The sequence below is a fragment of the Salvelinus sp. IW2-2015 genome, linkage group LG20 (assembly GCF_002910315.2).
Source record: "Salvelinus sp. IW2-2015 linkage group LG20, ASM291031v2, whole genome shotgun sequence".
NCBI classification, from domain to species: Eukaryota; Metazoa; Chordata; class Actinopteri; order Salmoniformes; family Salmonidae; genus Salvelinus; species Salvelinus sp. IW2-2015.
The window spans coordinates 3,657,461-3,675,831 of NC_036860.1; the positions used below are offsets into that span (position 1 = coordinate 3,657,461).

Genomic DNA, 18,371 nt, shown 5'->3' on the forward strand with positions numbered 1-18,371 from the left:
GCTGCTTTGCGTGATGTATTGTTGTCTTGCCCTTCGTGCTGTTGTCTATGCCCAATCATTTTTGTGCCCAATAATGTTTTGTGCTGTGTTGTGCTGCTGCCATGTTGTGTTGCTGCCATGTTGTTGTCATGTTGTGTTTTTACCATGCTATATCGTTGTCTTAGGTCTCTCTTTATGTAGTGTTGTGTTGTCTCTCTTGTCGTGATGTGTGTTTTGTCCTAGATTTTTATTTAATTTATTTTACATTTTAATCCCAGCCCCGGTCCCGCAGGAGGCCTTTTGCCTTTTGGTAGGCCGTCATTGTAAATAAGAATGTGTTCTTTTTTTTTCTTTTTTTTAAATATATTTTTTTAACTGACTTGCCTAGTTAAATAAAGGTTAAATAAAATAAATCCAAAATACATAAGTATATTTAAAACCAAATATTTTTAGACTTTTACTCAAGTTGTATTTTACTAGGTGACTCTCCCTTTTACTTCAGTCATTTTCTATTAGGGTATCTTTACTTTTACTCAAGTATGACAATTGGGTACTTTTTCCACCACTGTCCCTACGTTCTGAAAATAGTTATGAACATGAATGTGGTCAATAGATGAAAAGAACTCTCTCATAGCCACGCCTTGAATCTACACGCCCCCGCCAATAAACCAATCAGAGCTTAGTCAAAAACTACGCTTCAGCATGGAGAGACACTAGAAAGCAGCCATAGGGAGTGGTGAAAAGAGAGAAAAAAACGAGCAATGCTTTTGCACAAAAAAAACATATATTTGAAGTTCATAGTAATTTTCTTCCCACTATCATTTACATTTGGTTCCAGACATACCATTAACATTTTATTTTATACTAAATGTGGATCAAGGTCCATTTGCCACACTCAAAATGGCGACAGAACCTAACCATTCCTGACCTACTTTACGCAGGTGCCCGTGTTGACGTCCTCTACCTTGTCAATTTGGAAAGGACTACGGAGCCCTGGGTCACGGATCTCCAGCACGGTAAATTACAGGTCAGTCTATGTATTGAAGTTAGCCAACATATTTGGGACATTGATGAAACAGTAAGTTTGTGCTCGTGTCAAGTAAATAAACTCGATACTATGCTTTTACAGCTTGATACTAGAGCAAGACTGACTTTCAAGCTAGTCTAGCTAACGTAAACCTTCTAATAGTATTAATTGATCTGCCTGCAGCAGACATTTTAACCTCAACTAACGTGGCCAACACACGGTGAGGTGTGTTAATAGCTGCCAAGTTTCAGTTGCCTCCAGATCGACATTTATCCAACTAGTTACTGTATAAATAGTTGGGATAGCTACCTGCTAGTGCTAATGTTATCTTGTGTAACAACATGTCTGCCAACCAACACATCTCTCTTGCAACATTCCTGAAACTAATCACGACTCATTTCTCCTCTCAAACTATCCAATGCAGCTACGTGAGTTCAATTTGCTAGTTGCTTTCTCCACCTGCTCTCTCAAATTACATGATTGTTAAAAGTTATAACCTATTATGTCTTTGAAATGACAACTATTTGAGTTTGTTGCATTGTTTTATGGATTATTTTCTTCTAAAACGTTTTTCTCCTTGTTTTCTCTCATAGAAATCTAGCTACCCATCATGGCACTGAGAAGCGCTGTGTGCCGTCTGCTGGTCAACCCCCAGAGATGTGCCATCATTTCAGCATCAAGATCACAGGGATCAGCAGCGCCTGCACAAAAGGGTATAACATTACTCAATAATGACCTTGCCATCATGAGAACACAATGGTAGCAGTTTTACAAAGCCATTCTTACAATCATCATGCCTCTATTTGTCAGGGGAAGTACTCAATCTGTGTCCTTTCCACAGATGCAGAGAAAGCTAGTGAGAAGAAGGCTAAAGCACGTATGTCGATATCAACTCKTTTCAGATCAATCATACATATATTGCCCTTCTATTATTTTTGGGGTCTGATGACTATTCAGTTGTGCTTCTCTGCTCTATGATCCTTCTCTACTGAACCACCAGCCAAGGTTCAGTTTAACTGGCGGGATGGCCTGGAGCTGGAGGGTCAGCTGACTGAAGACGAGATCATGATCCGAGACTCGTTCCGTGATTACTGTCAGGACAAACTCATGCCCCGCATTCTGATGGCCAACAGAAACGAAGGTGGGTCTGACTTTTGAGACACACCATCATTCAGGCAGGGCCCATTGAGCTATTCATGCCAATAACCTAGGAAGGAACCCTTTAAGGATCAGTTTTGCCCTTTAAGTTGGAATGTCAATATTATGAATTTCGTCAGTTTTGCAAACCATGTCAACATAACATGCTGCCTGTTTTGTCTTTCTTAGTGTTCCATCGAGACATTGTGTCAGAGATGGGGGAGCTGGGTGTCCTGGGCCCAACCATTAAAGGTGAGTCAATACCTTTGCGATCTGGAGGGTGGCCTTGCTGATATCATGGACAGTAATGGTTTGAGAACATTCCAAGATTTGAAATACATACACATTACCAGGTAAATCATTTTTTCTATATTTACAACTTAGGTCAGCTATGCTGGCCTATGGAGTCCCTTGGGAAACCCAACTACCGACCCTTCCAATTATGGGATTTATAAATAAATTATCTGGGCTCTCGAAAGGACTCATATCTATAATATATAAGCAACTTTTGGAAAGCTCATTCTGAGCTAGCTATTAAAACAGTTTGGTTCACAGATCTTGTTGAATCTGAACAACCCTTTAACTGGGAACAGAATATGGAGAGAAAAAAATTATCCCGTAATCCAAACCATCAATTTATACATTTTTAAGTTTGTTCACAGACTGTATTTAACACCAAGGAAATGTTTTATGATGAAATTGGCCCCAACTCCATATGCTGTGGGAGTGCCTTGCTTCTGGGGCAAAGGTACAAGTGTGATGTGCATGAATGTAAATATTCAATGTTTGATGATAGCTCCTTGAATCTCTCAATCAATCAGAGATGATTATTGGCTCTTAGATGGTAATCACCTCACTCTCTCCCAATTCGCCAGTGGATACAGTTACTGTTAGAAGTTATAACATTAGAATTATCGACAGCGAGAATGAATGGTGCTACACAAGGAACAATTGAGGCTTGGAAAAATATACTTGACTCTGTAAACTGGTGAGCGGGATGGGAAGGGGTGGGAAACGTGGTTGGCTGTTTTTTTTATCACTTAAACTCTGTATTTCTTACAGTTTTCTTATTTTCGTTTGAGTGACAGGCTACTGGTACATGTTTTATAAACTTATAATTTGAAATGGATAATGTACCTGTAAACTCACCAGGGATTATATCATTCTCTGAAAGCTTTCAACGAGGGATTTTGTTTTCTGTGAAATGGACTTTGGTCATTTTGATCACAAAATGTTAAAGGCTATTTGTTTTTCAGAATCAACTATATGTGTGATGCCAGAAGCATTTAAATATATATAATGTAAATTAGATAATTGGATGTAGATTCACTTAATTTCCTTTTAATGTAGGCCTACTGTTTGTTTGGAGGTTATTGCCTATGATGTGTTCTCTCACCCTCCACACTTTGACCAGGCTATGGCTGTGCTGGGACGAGTTATGTGGCCTACGGTTTGATTGCGAGGGAAGTGGAGAGGGTGGACAGCGGCTACCGCTCTGTCATGAGTGTGCAGTCCTCCTTGGTCATGCACCCTATCTACGCGTACGGTACCGAAGAGCAGAAGGAGAAGTGGCTGCCCAGGCTGGGTAAGGAGGAGGGGACATCCACATCCCTTAGGCCTCATCTTAAATGACGCACAATCCTGTTTATATCTGGGTGTATTTGTCCTGTAATGCGTCCTCTACCTCCCAGCTCGTGGAGAGATCCTGGGCTGTTTTGGGTTGACTGAGCCCAACCACGGCAGTGACCCCGGTGGCATGGAGACCCGGGCTAAGTTCAACCCCTCCAGCCGCACCTTCACTCTCACTGGCTCCAAGACCTGGTGAGTAGAACTGGGAGACTGTACTTCACTACATAGTAGTGACGGGGGAAGAAATCAATACAGTTACATGTCGCAATATTATTTTTGAAGATATATATAATTTTTTTTGTATAATTTTTTTTGCCAAATAGTGCTAGTTGTCTGTACCTGCACCAAAACTCTGGTATTTTTCATCTTATAGCTTGTTCTCCATCTTCTTTTTAAATAGTGAGCCAACATGTCTTCAGCACTTATTGACTGATCAAAACAAATTTTCTCATGCTCTCTTGTCTCTCTGTAGCAGACAAATAGTGAGCGATATGTTTGGAACATAAAATCGCAGTATTGAATCACAATACATGAGAATTGCAATACATATCGTATCGGCACCTAAGTATCGTGCTAATAGCGTAGCGGGAGGTCCCTTGCAATTCCCAGCKCTACTACATAGTGAGGGAAACAGTTCATCACCCCATGAGCATGAGGACTTCAGGACTGACTGGACAGAAATGTGTGTAGCTGGATAGCAGGCATTAGGAGAACCTTGATGGTTTGATGTGATGTACTCAGGGTTTTGAGTTTGAGCCCATGCAAAGAACCTTGGAATTGCTTCCTATAAATAGCCAATGGATCATATAACAGAACAAACACCTACAGACCACAAACATTGATGAAAGCTACCTTTGTCTCAACACCTTGGAATGCATTCCTCTACTGATTGAAAAGGCTACCTATTCYTGAAACATCAAGAATAGGCTACTTCCAAAATTTCTGAAGAATAGGAATATGTGCTTTCTATTATACAGAAATCGTCATTAGAGTTTTTGTATTCATTAGAGCATATTTATTTTTAAATGTAATGTATTTTTCAAATAATAAACCCAAGATCAAGTGGTTTAGCTCTTATCTAAATTGTAAACAACATTTCACTCTGTATACTAGTCCACAGGGTGGTGCTGTTCACAAATATATTCATGCTAGGTGCATGAATATTAGGTTCCCCTCAGTTCCCCTTTACTCTGGTTTCACAGAGTGTTATGATTCTGAACTTAGAGACYTCAGCAGTGACTGAACTGGACTTTGTGGTTGTATACTTAACCATTGAGTGCATTGGCCCTCACATTGCGTAAGCTTAACACTGAATAAATACATATTAATTGGTAACCTGGGCCTGTAGTTCATGTTTTATATATTTGATGTAACACTGTTTCCTCTGGGGAAATGTAGCTTCAACTTCAACCAAATGCTTAGTTTGACATTGAGTACGTGGTTCTGCTCAATTCTACCATCACGTCTTGTGAAACTTATGCATAACTGTCCTCATATAGCCCTAGAAACCAGGCTCACTCTGTAGCATACTGATAAWWTAGCTCCTCCCTAAATTACAATGCCTTCCCTCATCTCCTTCACCTTCGTCAGGATCACCAACTCCCCTGTGGCGGACATCGCTGTGGTCTGGGCCAAGTGTGACGATGGGAAGGTGCGTGGCTTCATCCTGGAGCGCGGTATGAAGGGCTTCACCACACCCAAGATCGAAGGCAAGTTCTCCCTGAGGGCGTCTGCCACTGGCATGATCATCATGGACGAGGTGGAGGTTCCTGAGGAGAACCTGCTGCCCAAAGTCTCTGGCCTGGGGGTGAGTAGAGGCTAGGATACCACTGTCATGTACCGTCTTTTATGTGGATGGCCAGACTTTCTTATAATGCTGTTTTAATCTTGTTGGTATAAATGTTTTGTCTGTTCTCTTTGGCTCTAGGGTCCCTTTGGTTGCCTGAACAATGCCCGGTATGGCATCGCCTGGGGTTCARTAGGTGCTGCAGAGTTCTGCTTCCACGCAGCTCGTCAGTACACACTAGACAGGTGAGGATTCTGCGGCTACTATTGGTATGAGATGTTGTTTTGGATGAGCAGGACCGAGCAAAAGTCTGTAGCTCTTGAATCTTATTTTGTTTTCTCAGCTTTTCTGAGTGAACTTAAGATGTTCTGCTACTCGTGATATTTGTTAATCTCAGAATCCAGTTTGGAGTACCCCTGGCCAGAAACCAACTGATGCAGAAAAAGATGGCCGACATGTTGACAGAAATCACCATTGGCCTGCAGGCCTGTCTACAGCTGGGGAGACTCATCGACGCCAAAAAGTAAGAGGGAACTGGAAATGTGACATAATCGTSTTGTAGTGTGACACCACTTTTTAACAAAGAACTACACACCATAGGGGAAGTACAATTTTTGGTTGTTTCAGAGTGAATAGAACCTGAGGAGGAGACTTATCTCATATGTCTTCTTCTCTCCTCCCTCAGGGCAGCCCCTGAGATGATCTCTATGCTAAAGAGGAACAGCTGTGGGAAGTCCTTGGACATCGCCCGGCAGGCCAGAGACATGCTGGGAGGAAACGGCATCTCTGACGAGTACCACATCATCCGCCATGTTATGAACCTGGAGGCCGTCAACACATACGAAGGTGAGGAGAAAGAAGGCCATAACCAGGTCTAAGAGGATATGGATGTGTCATTGCTATGGATGTGGAAGCAAAACTGTTTTATCATGATATATTTCCTCACCAGTAGAGGTCAGTAATATGTCATTTAAAATAAATAAATAGGTCATATCGGAAAACCATTGCATTTTCCAAGAGTTTTTATCTTGAAACTATGTGTCTCTCCTTATATATTTGCTCAACTTCAGCATCAGCACTGTTTAACTGTTCCACYTGGTTCCTTATATTGTTTTCTTTGTCTTCCAGGTACCCATGACATCCATGCCCTGATTCTGGGCAAAGCCATCACTGGACTGCAGTCTTTCACTGTTAATAACTAACTGCCTGCTGCTAGTGCTCAAACAGACCACTATCAGAAACCTCAAGTCAATCTGTTCCTTAAACAAAGGACAAGTAGTTCTACACTGCTTTGATGGCTTGTCTTCTACAGTAACGCTAATGTTTCCTTTCTCTTGAGTTTGTAGAATATGGGCTGGTTTTCTGGACAAAGATTAAGCTTGGTCCTGGACTAAAAAGCATGCTCAATGGAGAATTTAGATTGAAATAGCTTTTTAGAACAGGACTAGGCTTAGTCTATGTCCGGGAAACCAGTCCTAAATCTTTATTTTAATGCGAAAGACCAGGTCGGGTTTTAAAGGCAAGTCTATCATCGATCTCATGGACAATTCACGAGTGTAATTATTTCAATTTGAAAAACAAAGCTATTTTTCTACTCTCATAAAACCCTAGTACTTAATGGTTAGTTTGGACAATTTCTGACTACAATGTTTTTGTAATAGTTTCTATACGGTGGAAGGTAAGATGGTTCAGAATGAATCGCTTGTTTCCTCACAACATTTGTAGTAAAAGGTTGTTGGACAAACATTTTAAAATGAGGTCAAGATCCATACGTATGTCCTGAGTATTTAGAACTGTGATGGTACTAATGACCAGTTATTGGTAATTGAATGCAAAATAAATGATACTGCATTTACTGTTAGTTTWAAAAAAATAAGTTAAATCAATTGAAGTTAAATTAAAACAGTTTAAATAATCATGCCATTGCTTTTTTGTAATTGAATAGTTGTATTTGTGACTTACCATTTAGGCAGATCAGAGAGATTTGTATTTTGGGGTACAGGACAATGAATGCTGTTTGCACTTTATTAAGTTTGCTCCTCAGAACTCAACAGATCTAAATGTTATGCATGGTTTGAATTGCAATTTCAAAGGTTAATTCAAGCTTTTCACAAAACTCTTATTGCAGTACTTTAATGGCCATTGCAATTTCCTTTTGCTGGCAAAGTAATAGCGTTGTAGTAATGCTCACTATCTAATGCTAAATTAGTCTCTTGTTTATAAATGAATTGTCATCAACAGGTGGTCCATTTAATCCAGAATGGTTGGGGGATTTTTGGATTACTCATCCTTCATTTCGTGGTAGTGTTTTGAATGTTCCTATTTTAAGTAACATGGAGTGTTTTATAAAGTTAATCAAAAAAGATGGGGGGGGGGTTATTCCATGAAAAGTGTATTTTTTTATCCCTTTGATATAGAAATTGTGCACCACTATTGAATTTTAAAAGCCTGTTACATTAAATGAAGTGCCCTTTAATATAGATCACATGGAGTATTCAATAAATCAGATTTCTATTATGAATAAAGACTCGCTAAATTGCCTAAATTCAGTACTTTGACATGCCTCTCTGTGCACTCAGTGACTTCTGGAAGATTTTAATGCACTTAACCTCAAAAGTTTTCACCATCATTGTGAAGCTGTAATTAGATTGTTGCTTTGACAAGGTAATTTGCAAATATTTATTTTATGTGATTAATTTATCTGTACATTTTAAGGTCAACACTTATGTGAACTGAACTCGTTTTCTCAATTTTTTCTAAACATTGAACATCTAATTGTCAAATCAGTGTATAAGCAGGGTCTACTCTTTGACAATTTTCTGGTGGAAAACTGAGTGGATCGAGCATAACACGTCAACCCTGTTACCCATGGATAGACAGGCTAGAAATGTTTTAATTTAATTTGTTGGGTGAAACTTGCATTCAATTGCCACRCTGCACACAAGCTTCCATTCCCCCTGTCACAAGGGAATTTATGGCAGCTTTAAGAAGTCATCAACCCTGTTACTTTATTTGGCACTTAATATGCTCTTACTATAGTAATAATTTTTATTTAATGTCTTTTGATAGAAAAACTTTTTTTAATGAAGTTCTCTGCTCTTTATGACAGCATGTAACTATTTTTTTTTTTTTTTTACCAAGTTACACTCCTCCAAAGGCACTGAATTGGTGGACTGACCCATAGGCATGAATGTTTTGGATTCTAAACTGGGCACAAGCATATATTCTTGCCCATTAAATATGATGTTCTATAATGCTATTTGGTCATAGGTATGAACAAAAATATCCACACTAGTTATGTAATAAATAATTTAATAAACAAAAGCTTCTTCCAACACCTGCTCAGTTTACAACCACTGTTTTATGTCCTATTAGACATATTCCACYGTCAAACAAACACAAGGCATTGCTTTAATTATTCTAGACCTCCCAGAAGTCGGGATGCTGTAAGGCAGTTAAAATAAATGAATGGCTGGGTAGATGTCAGTTCTCAGCCGTCTGCTGCAGGCTGTTGTTGATGGCTGATAAGGTCCGACTGGCTCCCTGCAGCTCCATACTGAGCTGACTGCTCCTCTCCAGCACCTCAGACAGCTCCTGTAAATTGGCCTCCATCCCACGGCCATGCTCCTCATAGCTGCTGAACATCTGCTCCTTCACCTGCTGGCACACCTCACTCACCTGGGGAGGAACCCACACGCGCATATACACACTAGTCACAGTCACACTCCACATAAACATTAAACTAGACTTGTAATCTCAATGCATTCTTTTTTTAACTACGAAAAAATATGACCATGTACTTTTTACTCAACAGTAGGACAGTGATACCTTATTCATTAACTTGTTCTCAAAGGTGGTCATGATTTCCTGGTCCATGGCTCGGCTCTGGTTTATTCTCTCTATCAGATCCTGGGCCTTCTTCCCTATCTCCTCTATCGTTGAACTGAGAYCAGTCGTAGTCTCCTCACCTGGGAGCTCGCTGGAAGTACTATTGTGTACGTTACGTCTATTGGAGATGTTTGAAATGTCGATGCCGGAGTCCTCACTTACATAAAAAAAAAAAAAAAAAAGTTAAATACTTAACAGAACACAATGAATAATGCTTTAAACCCAGTAACTCCATACCTTTGCTGTCGATGGCTTTCGTCCAGTGTCACAAACGGAAATGTCTCATCAGGGATGTCCTGGTCTGGCCCATGTCCTTGTTCAGGGTCCTAAGGATACAGGGACAAATGTCAATCAAACCATAACATTTTCTGATCTGTCCAGTATACATTGAAAAAGTGTACAGTTGTCAAAAATAAGTAGCAAAGTATTCACAGGTGCAAGATATCAGTCATTCAGAGTTGAGCTGGACAGTCTCATATTTTCCTTAATTTACCTTGGGTGATGAGGGATGATGATGACCAGGTTTTGGTGTAGACTGAAAGGTAGGGGCTGGCTTTCCAAAGAAGAGCTGGGACATTTTCTATGAGCAAAATGTTGCATAGGAAAAATAAATGCAACCGATATGGAAGTTAGCTAATTCTGTAACAACTCAACCAAAACCACTTTCTCTAACCTTCTCTGACTCAGCTACTTTAACGTTAATAGTTACATTGGGCTATGCTGGCCAGCTAGCCTAGCTAGGCATAAAGCTAACCCCTCAGTCTGATCTGATCATGACAACACCAAATAGGTATCCAGTCTCGAGTTTTGTCAAGGGTAAATGGTGGCAACCAAAATATTAGGAATATTTAGCGAAACTCCATTGGAAACAACAAAATACTGTTGCTGGCTACTTACCCCCTAAAATAATATTATTCAGTTGCACTGTGTCATAAAAGTTTTCGTCAGAAATGTCTGGCCACCTCGAAAATTGCGCGCGAAAACGGGTTCTGGAGGACACGTGCTGTGAACTGGTCGGTTGTTCAATTAGTGTCAACGTCGACTCCGAACAATACTGCATCATGCACCGACACGCATTCTGAATGATTGAATGCATATTATTTTTTTAAATGATCAAAGATACACATTTMATCATCAAACATATGACATATTCAAATGAATTGTTAACTGTGAGGCTGGAGTCCGGTCAAGACAGTGGGAGAAAAACATTTAGATAGAGCACCAGAGATCGGGTATTTTCAGAATGAACTTTGTGTGATCAAACAAACTTTAAAGTACATCCATCTGAGCTCAGCCATTGTGAAAAGTTTTTGATATCTGAGATTAGGCCTACTGAGGTAATGCCAGTGGGATTTAAACAGAAGTGATCAGCAAACTGAAAAACAAGACAGAAAAAGAGAGGAGACAGGAAGAAGTTAAAACAAAGTCAAACTAAGGGCTGAATTTCATGTAAGGCAGTTCCTAGGATAGACAAACACCTAGCATCAGAAGGGTGAACAGGAAGATGCAGAGGAGATGTGTGACAGACAGATAAAGCTATAGGGTTAATATAACTATCATGCTGCACATGTGCAGTAGCTTAATCTGTTTTGGCGACTTTGACGCAGTGTGGGAAAGGTGTTGTATTGCAATAATTCCATAGCAAACACTGGAAAAGGGGTATTTGGATGGGTCATCTACACAGTGATTTGTCCTGGCAGGGGCTCAACGATAATTTAACCCATGCAGTGTCCTTTCAGTTCCATTCTGAGTAAAGCAGATTCAATCCGGACCATGGAAGATCCGTGTTATAGCGCGCTTGACATTTAAAGGTAATTTCCAGTTCAGCCAAAATATGCAGCGTTTACCTTGAATGTAGTCTCTGCGAATGCAGAAACATTTCCTTTCAAAGGTGTATAGCCGAAAGGATTGAAGGATTGATCGGATTGAATCTCGGCCTAACATCCTTTATATCTCAAAATACCATAGCCTACTAGGTGTGTCTGATGTGCATTCTCTTTCATTTATTTAGAGGCTTCCATGTGAAAGAAGTGATTCGCAAACTGGAATTCCACCCCTAACATCTCTCAAGGGGGGGCTATAACCTGTCTCTTATACACATCTAGATGTGTATAAGAGACAGGCCTACTAGGTGTGTCTGATGTGCATTCTCTTTCATTTATTTAGAGGCTTCCATGTGAAAGAAGTGATTCGCAAACTGGAATTCCACCCCTAACATCTCTCAAGGGGGGGCTATAACGGTCCGCTAATACACGACTAGTAAAGGCCCAGTGCACTACTTTAGTGAAAGATAATCAGATTTTTCAGGTGCTGCTGCAGTACCCCTACTTCCCTCGACAATGGGCATGCATGAACAAAAGCATGTGGCATGTGCATTCACATACACACATGTACATGAAGCAACACAATATGAGAAGATGTCCGAGTTCTGTTGCAATATGTAGATATATTGAACCAACAGAACAAAACGTTCTCAAAGTTCAGGAGATAATCTCTGGAAGTATTCCAGTGGCTCTAGCAGTTTAAATCCATCAGGAAATGAGGGACATGGGGTGGGCAGATAAAGGCTTGTCTCAAAGGGAATAAACCTCTAATCTCTTCAGAATCTGCTTCTTTGCATGTCTACTACTGCTTTGAAATGGGGAATTATGAAACAAATAAATCCGATACATGCCCAAGCCTGCTCTCTACCTAAGGAAATAGAAGTCAGTCACTAAACATGAACCAATGTAGCTCCTATTTTGGTAGAAATTATTCGTTTTAACACGTAGCCTAATAATAATGTATTTATTTGATAGGGACAGCCTACATTGACACATTGAGGCCATGAGGCCACATGAACTATATGCATATTTCCAGTTAGGATTTGGCTTATGAGGATGAGTTTCAAAATGTTCTTACAATTAGCACTGCTAGTGAAACTAGCAGTTAATCCAGTCTATGGTGGGAAAGCATTGAAGGTCAAAGGGCAGGGCTGTGCCCTGAATTATGCCCAGTGGAGTGGAGAAGTATATTTCCTCTAAAATAATCTAGTGGAGATAAACAACTACAGTGGGGAGAACAAGTATTTGATACACTGCCGATTTTGCAGGTTTCCTACTTACAAAGCATGTAGAGGTCTGTAATTTTTATCATTTATCTCACTTCAACTGTGAGAGACGGAATCTAAAACAAAAATCCAGAAAATCACATTGTATGATTTTTAAGTAATTAATTAGCATTTTATTGCATGACATAAGTATTTGATACATCAGAAAAGCAGAACTTAATATTTGGTACAGAAACCTTTGTTTGCAATTACAGAGATCATACGTTTCCTGTAGTTCTTGACCAGGTTTGCACACACTGCAGCAGGGATTTTGGCCCACTCCTCCATACAGACTTTCTCCAGATCCTTCAGGTTTCGGGGCTGTCGCTGGGCAATACGGACTTTCAGCTCCCTCCAAAGATTTTCTATTGGGTTCAGGTCTGGAGACTGGCTAGGCCACTCCAGGACCTTGAGATGCTTCTTACGGCGCCACTCCTTAGTTGCCCTGGCTGTGTGTTTCAGGTCGTTGTCATGCTGGAAGACCCAGCCACGACCCATCTTCAATGCTCTTACTGAGGGAAGGAGGTTGTTGGCCAAGATCTCGCGATACATGGCCCCATCCATCCTCCCCTCAATACGGTGCAGTCGTCCTGTCCCCTTTGCAGAAAAGCATCCCCAAAGAATGATGTTTCCACCTCCATGCTTCACGGTTGGGATGGTGTTCTTGGGGTTGTACTCATCCTTCTTCTTCCTCCAAACACGGCGAGTGGAGTTTCGACCAAAAAGCTKTATTTTTGTCTCATTAGACCACATGACCTTCTCCCATTCCTCCTCCAGATCATCCAGATGGTCATTGGCAAACTTCAGACGGGCCTGGACATGCGCTGGCTTGAGCAGGGGGACCTTGCGTGCGCTGCAGGATTTTAATCCATGACGGCGTAGTGTGTTACTAATGGTTTTCTTTGAGACTGTGGTCCCAGCTCTCTTCGGGTCATTGACCAGGCCCTCACCTTCCTCATGATCATTGATGCCCCACGAGGTGAGATCTTGCATGGAGCCCCAGACCGAGGGTGATTGACCGCCATCTTGAACTTCTTCCATTTTATAATAATTGCGCCAACAGTTGTTGCCTTCTCACCAAGCTGCTTGCCTATTGTCCTGTAGCCCATCCCAGCCTTGTGCAGGTCTACAATTTTATCCCTGATGTCCTTACACAGCTCTCTGGTCTTGGCCATTGTGGAGAGGTTGGAGTCTGTTTGATGGAGTGTGTGGACAGGTGTCTTTTATACAGGTAACGAGTTCAAACAGGTGCAGTTAATACAGGTAATGAGTGGAGAACAGGAGGGCTTCTTAAAGAAAAACTAACAGGTCTGTGAGAGCCGGAATTCTTACTGGTTGGTAGGTGATCAAATACTTATGTCATGCAATAAAATGCAAATGAATTACTTAAAAATCATACAATGTGATTTTCTGGATTTTTGTTTTAGATTCCGTCTCTCACAGTTGAAGTGTACCTATGATAAAAATTACAGACCTCTACATGCTTTGTAAGTAGGAAAACCTGCAAAATCGGCAGTGTATCAAATACTTGTTCTCCCCACTGTACATGTTTCAAAGATGATAGTAGGCTTATATTGAATATGAAAAGCTCTTCAATATTTCCTAAACAACATGAATTAACCAAATAGGCCCACTATATGCGATCGTGTGTCGATTAACTATCTCCTGTAAAGGTTCTAATTGGCATGAGGATCTTCACGCCATGCGTCCTTGGTACATTTAAGGAGACAACATTTCTTGGTAATGTAAATCCATCAACTATAGAATTAAGGGAACATTATCAACTACATCTAGCTGATACGGGTTGGCAGTTTAAGTGGAGGCGGGATAAAGTTTATCACTTGAGTGATGAACAGTGGGCGGTCTAGAAATACTACTGTTTACTAAAACGTGAAAGTTGGTTGGGTTAATTTCAGCACCAAGGACAGAGACAAAGAAGCGCGTCAAAGGAAGCTCCAGGGGGACTGATTTATGAACATGGAAATTCATTTCAAATAGACATCCAAACGTTTTTTCTCCATTTTAGGGACCTTTAAAAAAAAATCTAAGCAAAGCCAGTTTCATCAAAACAGCAGTCGTCCAAAATCAAGGTAAGCGGCTAACGCTTGTACTGTCAAAATGGTTTTGAAATCGTTTGGAAGTAATATCTCCATAAATTAAAACTATATTTCGTGGAGTTGTGTTCACCTCCAAATCCACTGAGATATTAACATATTTTCAATACCCTTTAGGATTATTCGAACTGAGACATCAAAGAAGTTGAGACTTGAGTGTTGCACGGATACAAAACTCACCACCAATCAAGTCCTTGTCTTGGTGTTGTGGGGGAGAGAAAATTGCCTCATCTCAGGACATCAGCGCGTTTATCATCATTAGTGCTATATCGCTTAGGCTATTTTTCCATAATGAATGCCCTCAATTTCACCAGTTTTAATTTCAATGATGAGGCACATGCTTCCCCACTAGTCTACAAATTCGACGTACTAGACGGGACGGAAGACCCGCTGTACAAGGAGTATAAGCCGGCAGTCCGGGACCTCATTCCGTTGCCAAAGGCAGTGGTCTATCTGCTGATTGCAGCACTGGTAGTGGTAGGAGTCGCCTATGCTATTGTTGGACATCTGATCAAGGACCTGGCCCTTGATATAACAGGTAAGAACTTAAAATGTTCGAAAATAAGGTGGAAATGTAACTAATCTATGTAGTTGTTAGGCTGTTCCATCGCAATGTATAAGTGTACCAAATAACTTGTGACAAATATGCATAAGCCTAAGCTTTTCTATGCAAAATGGCAACATGACTAGCTAACACAGATGATCAGTGGCACCAGTCCTGAAGCAAATGTGCTGATCTCCAGTGTCCCCTCTGTTTACCCCTTTCATCAGAATGTCTTCTTGGCCCCACTGAGGAGGACCTAGAGAAGAACAGAAACCCGGAGTGCTTCATTGCCAGACACCCCCCCCATAGTCCTGACCCACAATGCCTTCCACGTGTGGGACACAGATGATGTGGGCTTCCCCATGCCCCTGGATGAGAGCCTCCCGGGCAGCCCTTTGCTGTTTCCTGCAATCCCCTACATCCCCTTCTTCCCCACCCATGGCACCGGCAACAACAACAGCCCTGCTGCCCTGGCCATAGACAGCAGCCCCTGGCCTGGGCACTCTAACTCCCTCCCCAGCGAGATCTGAAAGGAGCCAGCACCAACTCCCTCCAGTCCTGTGGTCACTGGTTGATTCTGATTACACCAAGCATGTCACAGGACTCAACAGACCTACTTAAGGTTATTAACAAGACAACTAAATGGGTTGAAATGTTAACACCACACAGCAACCAAAGCTTGACAAAGGAGAGTTTGAAGATAACTTTCATGCTGGTGCTATACAGTATCATCCTGTATACACACGTAGATTTGTCTACTGCAAGGTTTCTTAATTAAACTATGGGTTGGGACCTTGAGTGGGCCCTGGGTATGTGAAAGGTGGGTCGCGAGTTATGAGAATACATCTACAATCACACACTATTTATTCTTAATTTGGGTCATGGGAGGACGGMCAGTTTCTCATTTGTGTCTCAAGCTGAAAAAGTTTAAGAACCCCTGGTCGACTGAATGGACCATGAAGGGACAGGGGTTAATCAATGGCTATTGCCATGAGAAGATGATTTAAAGATGTGCAACACATTCAAAATGATCCAGAATGATCCGAATGGAAAAGGATTTGCCATGTTTCATCCCAAACCTATCACCATCAGCTGCCTACACCAGCCCCCTTTCTTATATAACATTTAAATACTGCTTCAGTATCCATCAAAACATGAAGGGATTTGGGGGCCTCTAAAAACTGCTATTCCTCTGTAATATAAATCTAGAGCTGCTTCATTTCAAGAGCAAAGCCAAATGATCAAAGGGAAATAATGAGACCTATAGGGTAAAGGCTAAACAAGGGAACTGATTATTGCTAAATCTTAACTAAGCTACTTTAAATAAAGCTTTCTTCAAGTCTCTCAGGACTTGGTAGATCATGTTTTGATGAACTCCTAAATGTATTAATCATTGACTTGACGAAATGTCAGATTTTCTGATCAATGCAAAGCATTGCATGCATGGTGATATATGTGGAACTGTGTGCAAAATGACTCCCAGATGTGGCTTTGTAGTTGAAATGAGCGTATGAGGGTGAACACAATTAAGGACCAGCTAATAGGTTTGTTCACTGGTTGTGCCAACTGAGGAATTTGACTTTACTGTCTGTATCTACATAACATGAAAAGGGACTACAATTATACAGTACCACATCAAAGTTGAGATGTTCAATGAAGTAGTAAATATGTGTACCAAGTTCAAACTAAATGGCTATTACATCGGTTGTTATTATTGATTTAGGTATGTAGTGTAACTTCTGCAAGTTAGAAACTGCAAACATGATATGATGCAGGTGAACACACAGGATGAGATTGCACAGGATAAAAAAGTATATATCTAAATTGAAATTTGCATATAAAACTGGATACAAATACCTATGAAGCATTTTTCTATCCCAGTGCTTGTGAAGATTGTTAGGTCTCTTTTGTGAAGTTAGGATAGTTAGTACCTGGTAGGATAAAACTGCATCCAAAAGTATGTTCCAACTAGAATTAGAGGTTCTACAGAGAAACTTGGTTGATCTGTTCTGTCTATATATTGTTTTGTTCTGGGGAACCCTTAGCTGGACTCCCAGACTCCGGTTTAAAATGTTATTTCCAGACGTTGAAGGATTAGCTGAACAGAAAGACTTATGGAGTTCCTGCAATTGATTAAGTAAACAACCTTTAAATACTGTCTGTCCATTATTGCAGCAGACACAGGATTTCCCAGTCTTGGCAGAGCACGCAACATCATTCTCTTTGTCACAAACTTTCAACAGCATCTATTCTGGGCCCACAAGTCAGCTTCAATAGCATGCAAGGTTTTTTAAAGACTCCCGAATTCAGAAATTCAGCTCCATGTAAGCGTCGAAAGACAGCACAGGATGCTCAGGCAGACTTGCATGTACCACGACGTCGCTGTGCCAAGTTCATTCAGGAGAAGCAATTCCAGTGAAGTGATTACACATGGCTGAAGTACAACTTCAATATTGCTCCTCAGCAGAGCAGGATACTGATTTGCATTACAACGTACAGTCTCTGTGATTCAGACTACGGAAGATTTACATAATACATAACAGTAGAGTGTAGAACATCTCTTCACAAAAGCAAATTTATTCAGAATCTTGCAGGAAATGGGGATGAACTAGGCTACCAGCAAAATACATATCCAACGTGCCGTTGCCTAAAACAAAACTAACAGGAAGAATTGACTCTTTATTTAGTACCATAGCAAATTATTTTAGGTTACACTGACAACCAAAGTGCTCTAATGTGTTAACCCAATTATCTCGTGAGCACACAGAGCTAAAAGTCTACCCTGTGTACAATGACATGAGACTTAAGAGGCGATAAAGGTGATTCGTAATCCCACCTTCACTGGAATGACACAAATAACTCCTAAATCCTCTGGGTTAAACCTTGGCACACATCACTCAACAACGCCAATTCACGTTACGCACCAGCCCCAACAAGATTGAGGAAAACAAGAATGTTCTTCTGACAGGTTAATACCGGACCTGGCACAGCCAGAGTAGAATAACAAAATCTCAGCATTACCAATGGTGATTACATTAGACTGACGACGTAAATCGTGCTACTTTCAAACATCTTTATTTGACCATTTCTAATTTGTCTCATGAACTGAGTGGACACAGCACAGAGTTGGTTGGTTTTGTATGGAAGGCTAAAGGGCTTCAAGTTAGCATCTTTACTGT

At 40.8% G+C, this 18,371-nt stretch overlaps 2 protein-coding genes and 1 long non-coding RNA gene across 6 annotated transcripts in view; 2 read left to right on the forward strand and 1 right to left on the reverse strand.

Moving 5' to 3' along the window:
* LOC139029381 (uncharacterized) overlaps nucleotides 1–8,107 on the forward strand; it is a 235,317-nt gene extending 227,210 nt beyond the window's left edge. Inside the window, exon 2 of the long non-coding RNA XR_011481682.1 lies at nucleotides 7,083–8,107. This is a non-coding gene — a long non-coding RNA (uncharacterized lncRNA). The remainder of the gene's footprint in view (nucleotides 1–7,082) is intronic.
* Nucleotides 905–8,107, forward strand: LOC111981875 (glutaryl-CoA dehydrogenase, mitochondrial). 3 transcript variants are annotated; one of them, XM_024013363.3, is made up of 12 exons: nucleotides 905–1,006; nucleotides 1,600–1,719; nucleotides 1,848–1,883; nucleotides 2,007–2,147; nucleotides 2,333–2,395; nucleotides 3,558–3,728; nucleotides 3,835–3,964; nucleotides 5,363–5,579; nucleotides 5,700–5,803; nucleotides 5,956–6,081; nucleotides 6,244–6,404; nucleotides 6,687–8,107. In XM_024013363.3, the coding sequence occupies exons 2-12, from the start codon at nucleotides 1,617–1,619 to the stop codon at nucleotides 6,758–6,760; spliced, it is 1,326 nt and encodes a 441-aa protein (XP_023869131.1). In that variant the 5' UTR covers nucleotides 905–1,006; nucleotides 1,600–1,616; the 3' UTR covers nucleotides 6,761–8,107. The 3 variants fall into 3 exon arrangements, with proteins under 3 accessions (XP_023869131.1, XP_023869133.1, XP_024003528.1); XM_024013365.3 differs by having other exon boundaries at nucleotides 973–1,057; XM_024147760.2 differs by having other exon boundaries at nucleotides 973–995.
* LOC111981876 (synaptonemal complex central element protein 2) lies at nucleotides 7,846–11,470 on the reverse strand. Of its 2 annotated transcripts, XM_024013366.3 has the most exons (5): nucleotides 10,344–11,470; nucleotides 9,940–10,026; nucleotides 9,684–9,772; nucleotides 9,387–9,603; nucleotides 7,846–9,236 (listed from the first exon to the last, which is right to left on the reverse strand). In XM_024013366.3, the coding sequence occupies exons 2-5, from the start codon at nucleotides 10,021–10,023 to the stop codon at nucleotides 9,042–9,044; spliced, it is 585 nt and encodes a 194-aa protein (XP_023869134.1). In that variant the 5' UTR covers nucleotides 10,024–10,026; nucleotides 10,344–11,470; the 3' UTR covers nucleotides 7,846–9,041. The 2 variants fall into 2 exon arrangements, with proteins under 2 accessions (XP_023869134.1, XP_070305259.1); XM_070449158.1 differs by lacking the exon at nucleotides 10,344–11,470 and having other exon boundaries at nucleotides 9,940–10,316.
* Nucleotides 11,471–18,371: the final 6,901 nt, after the last annotated feature.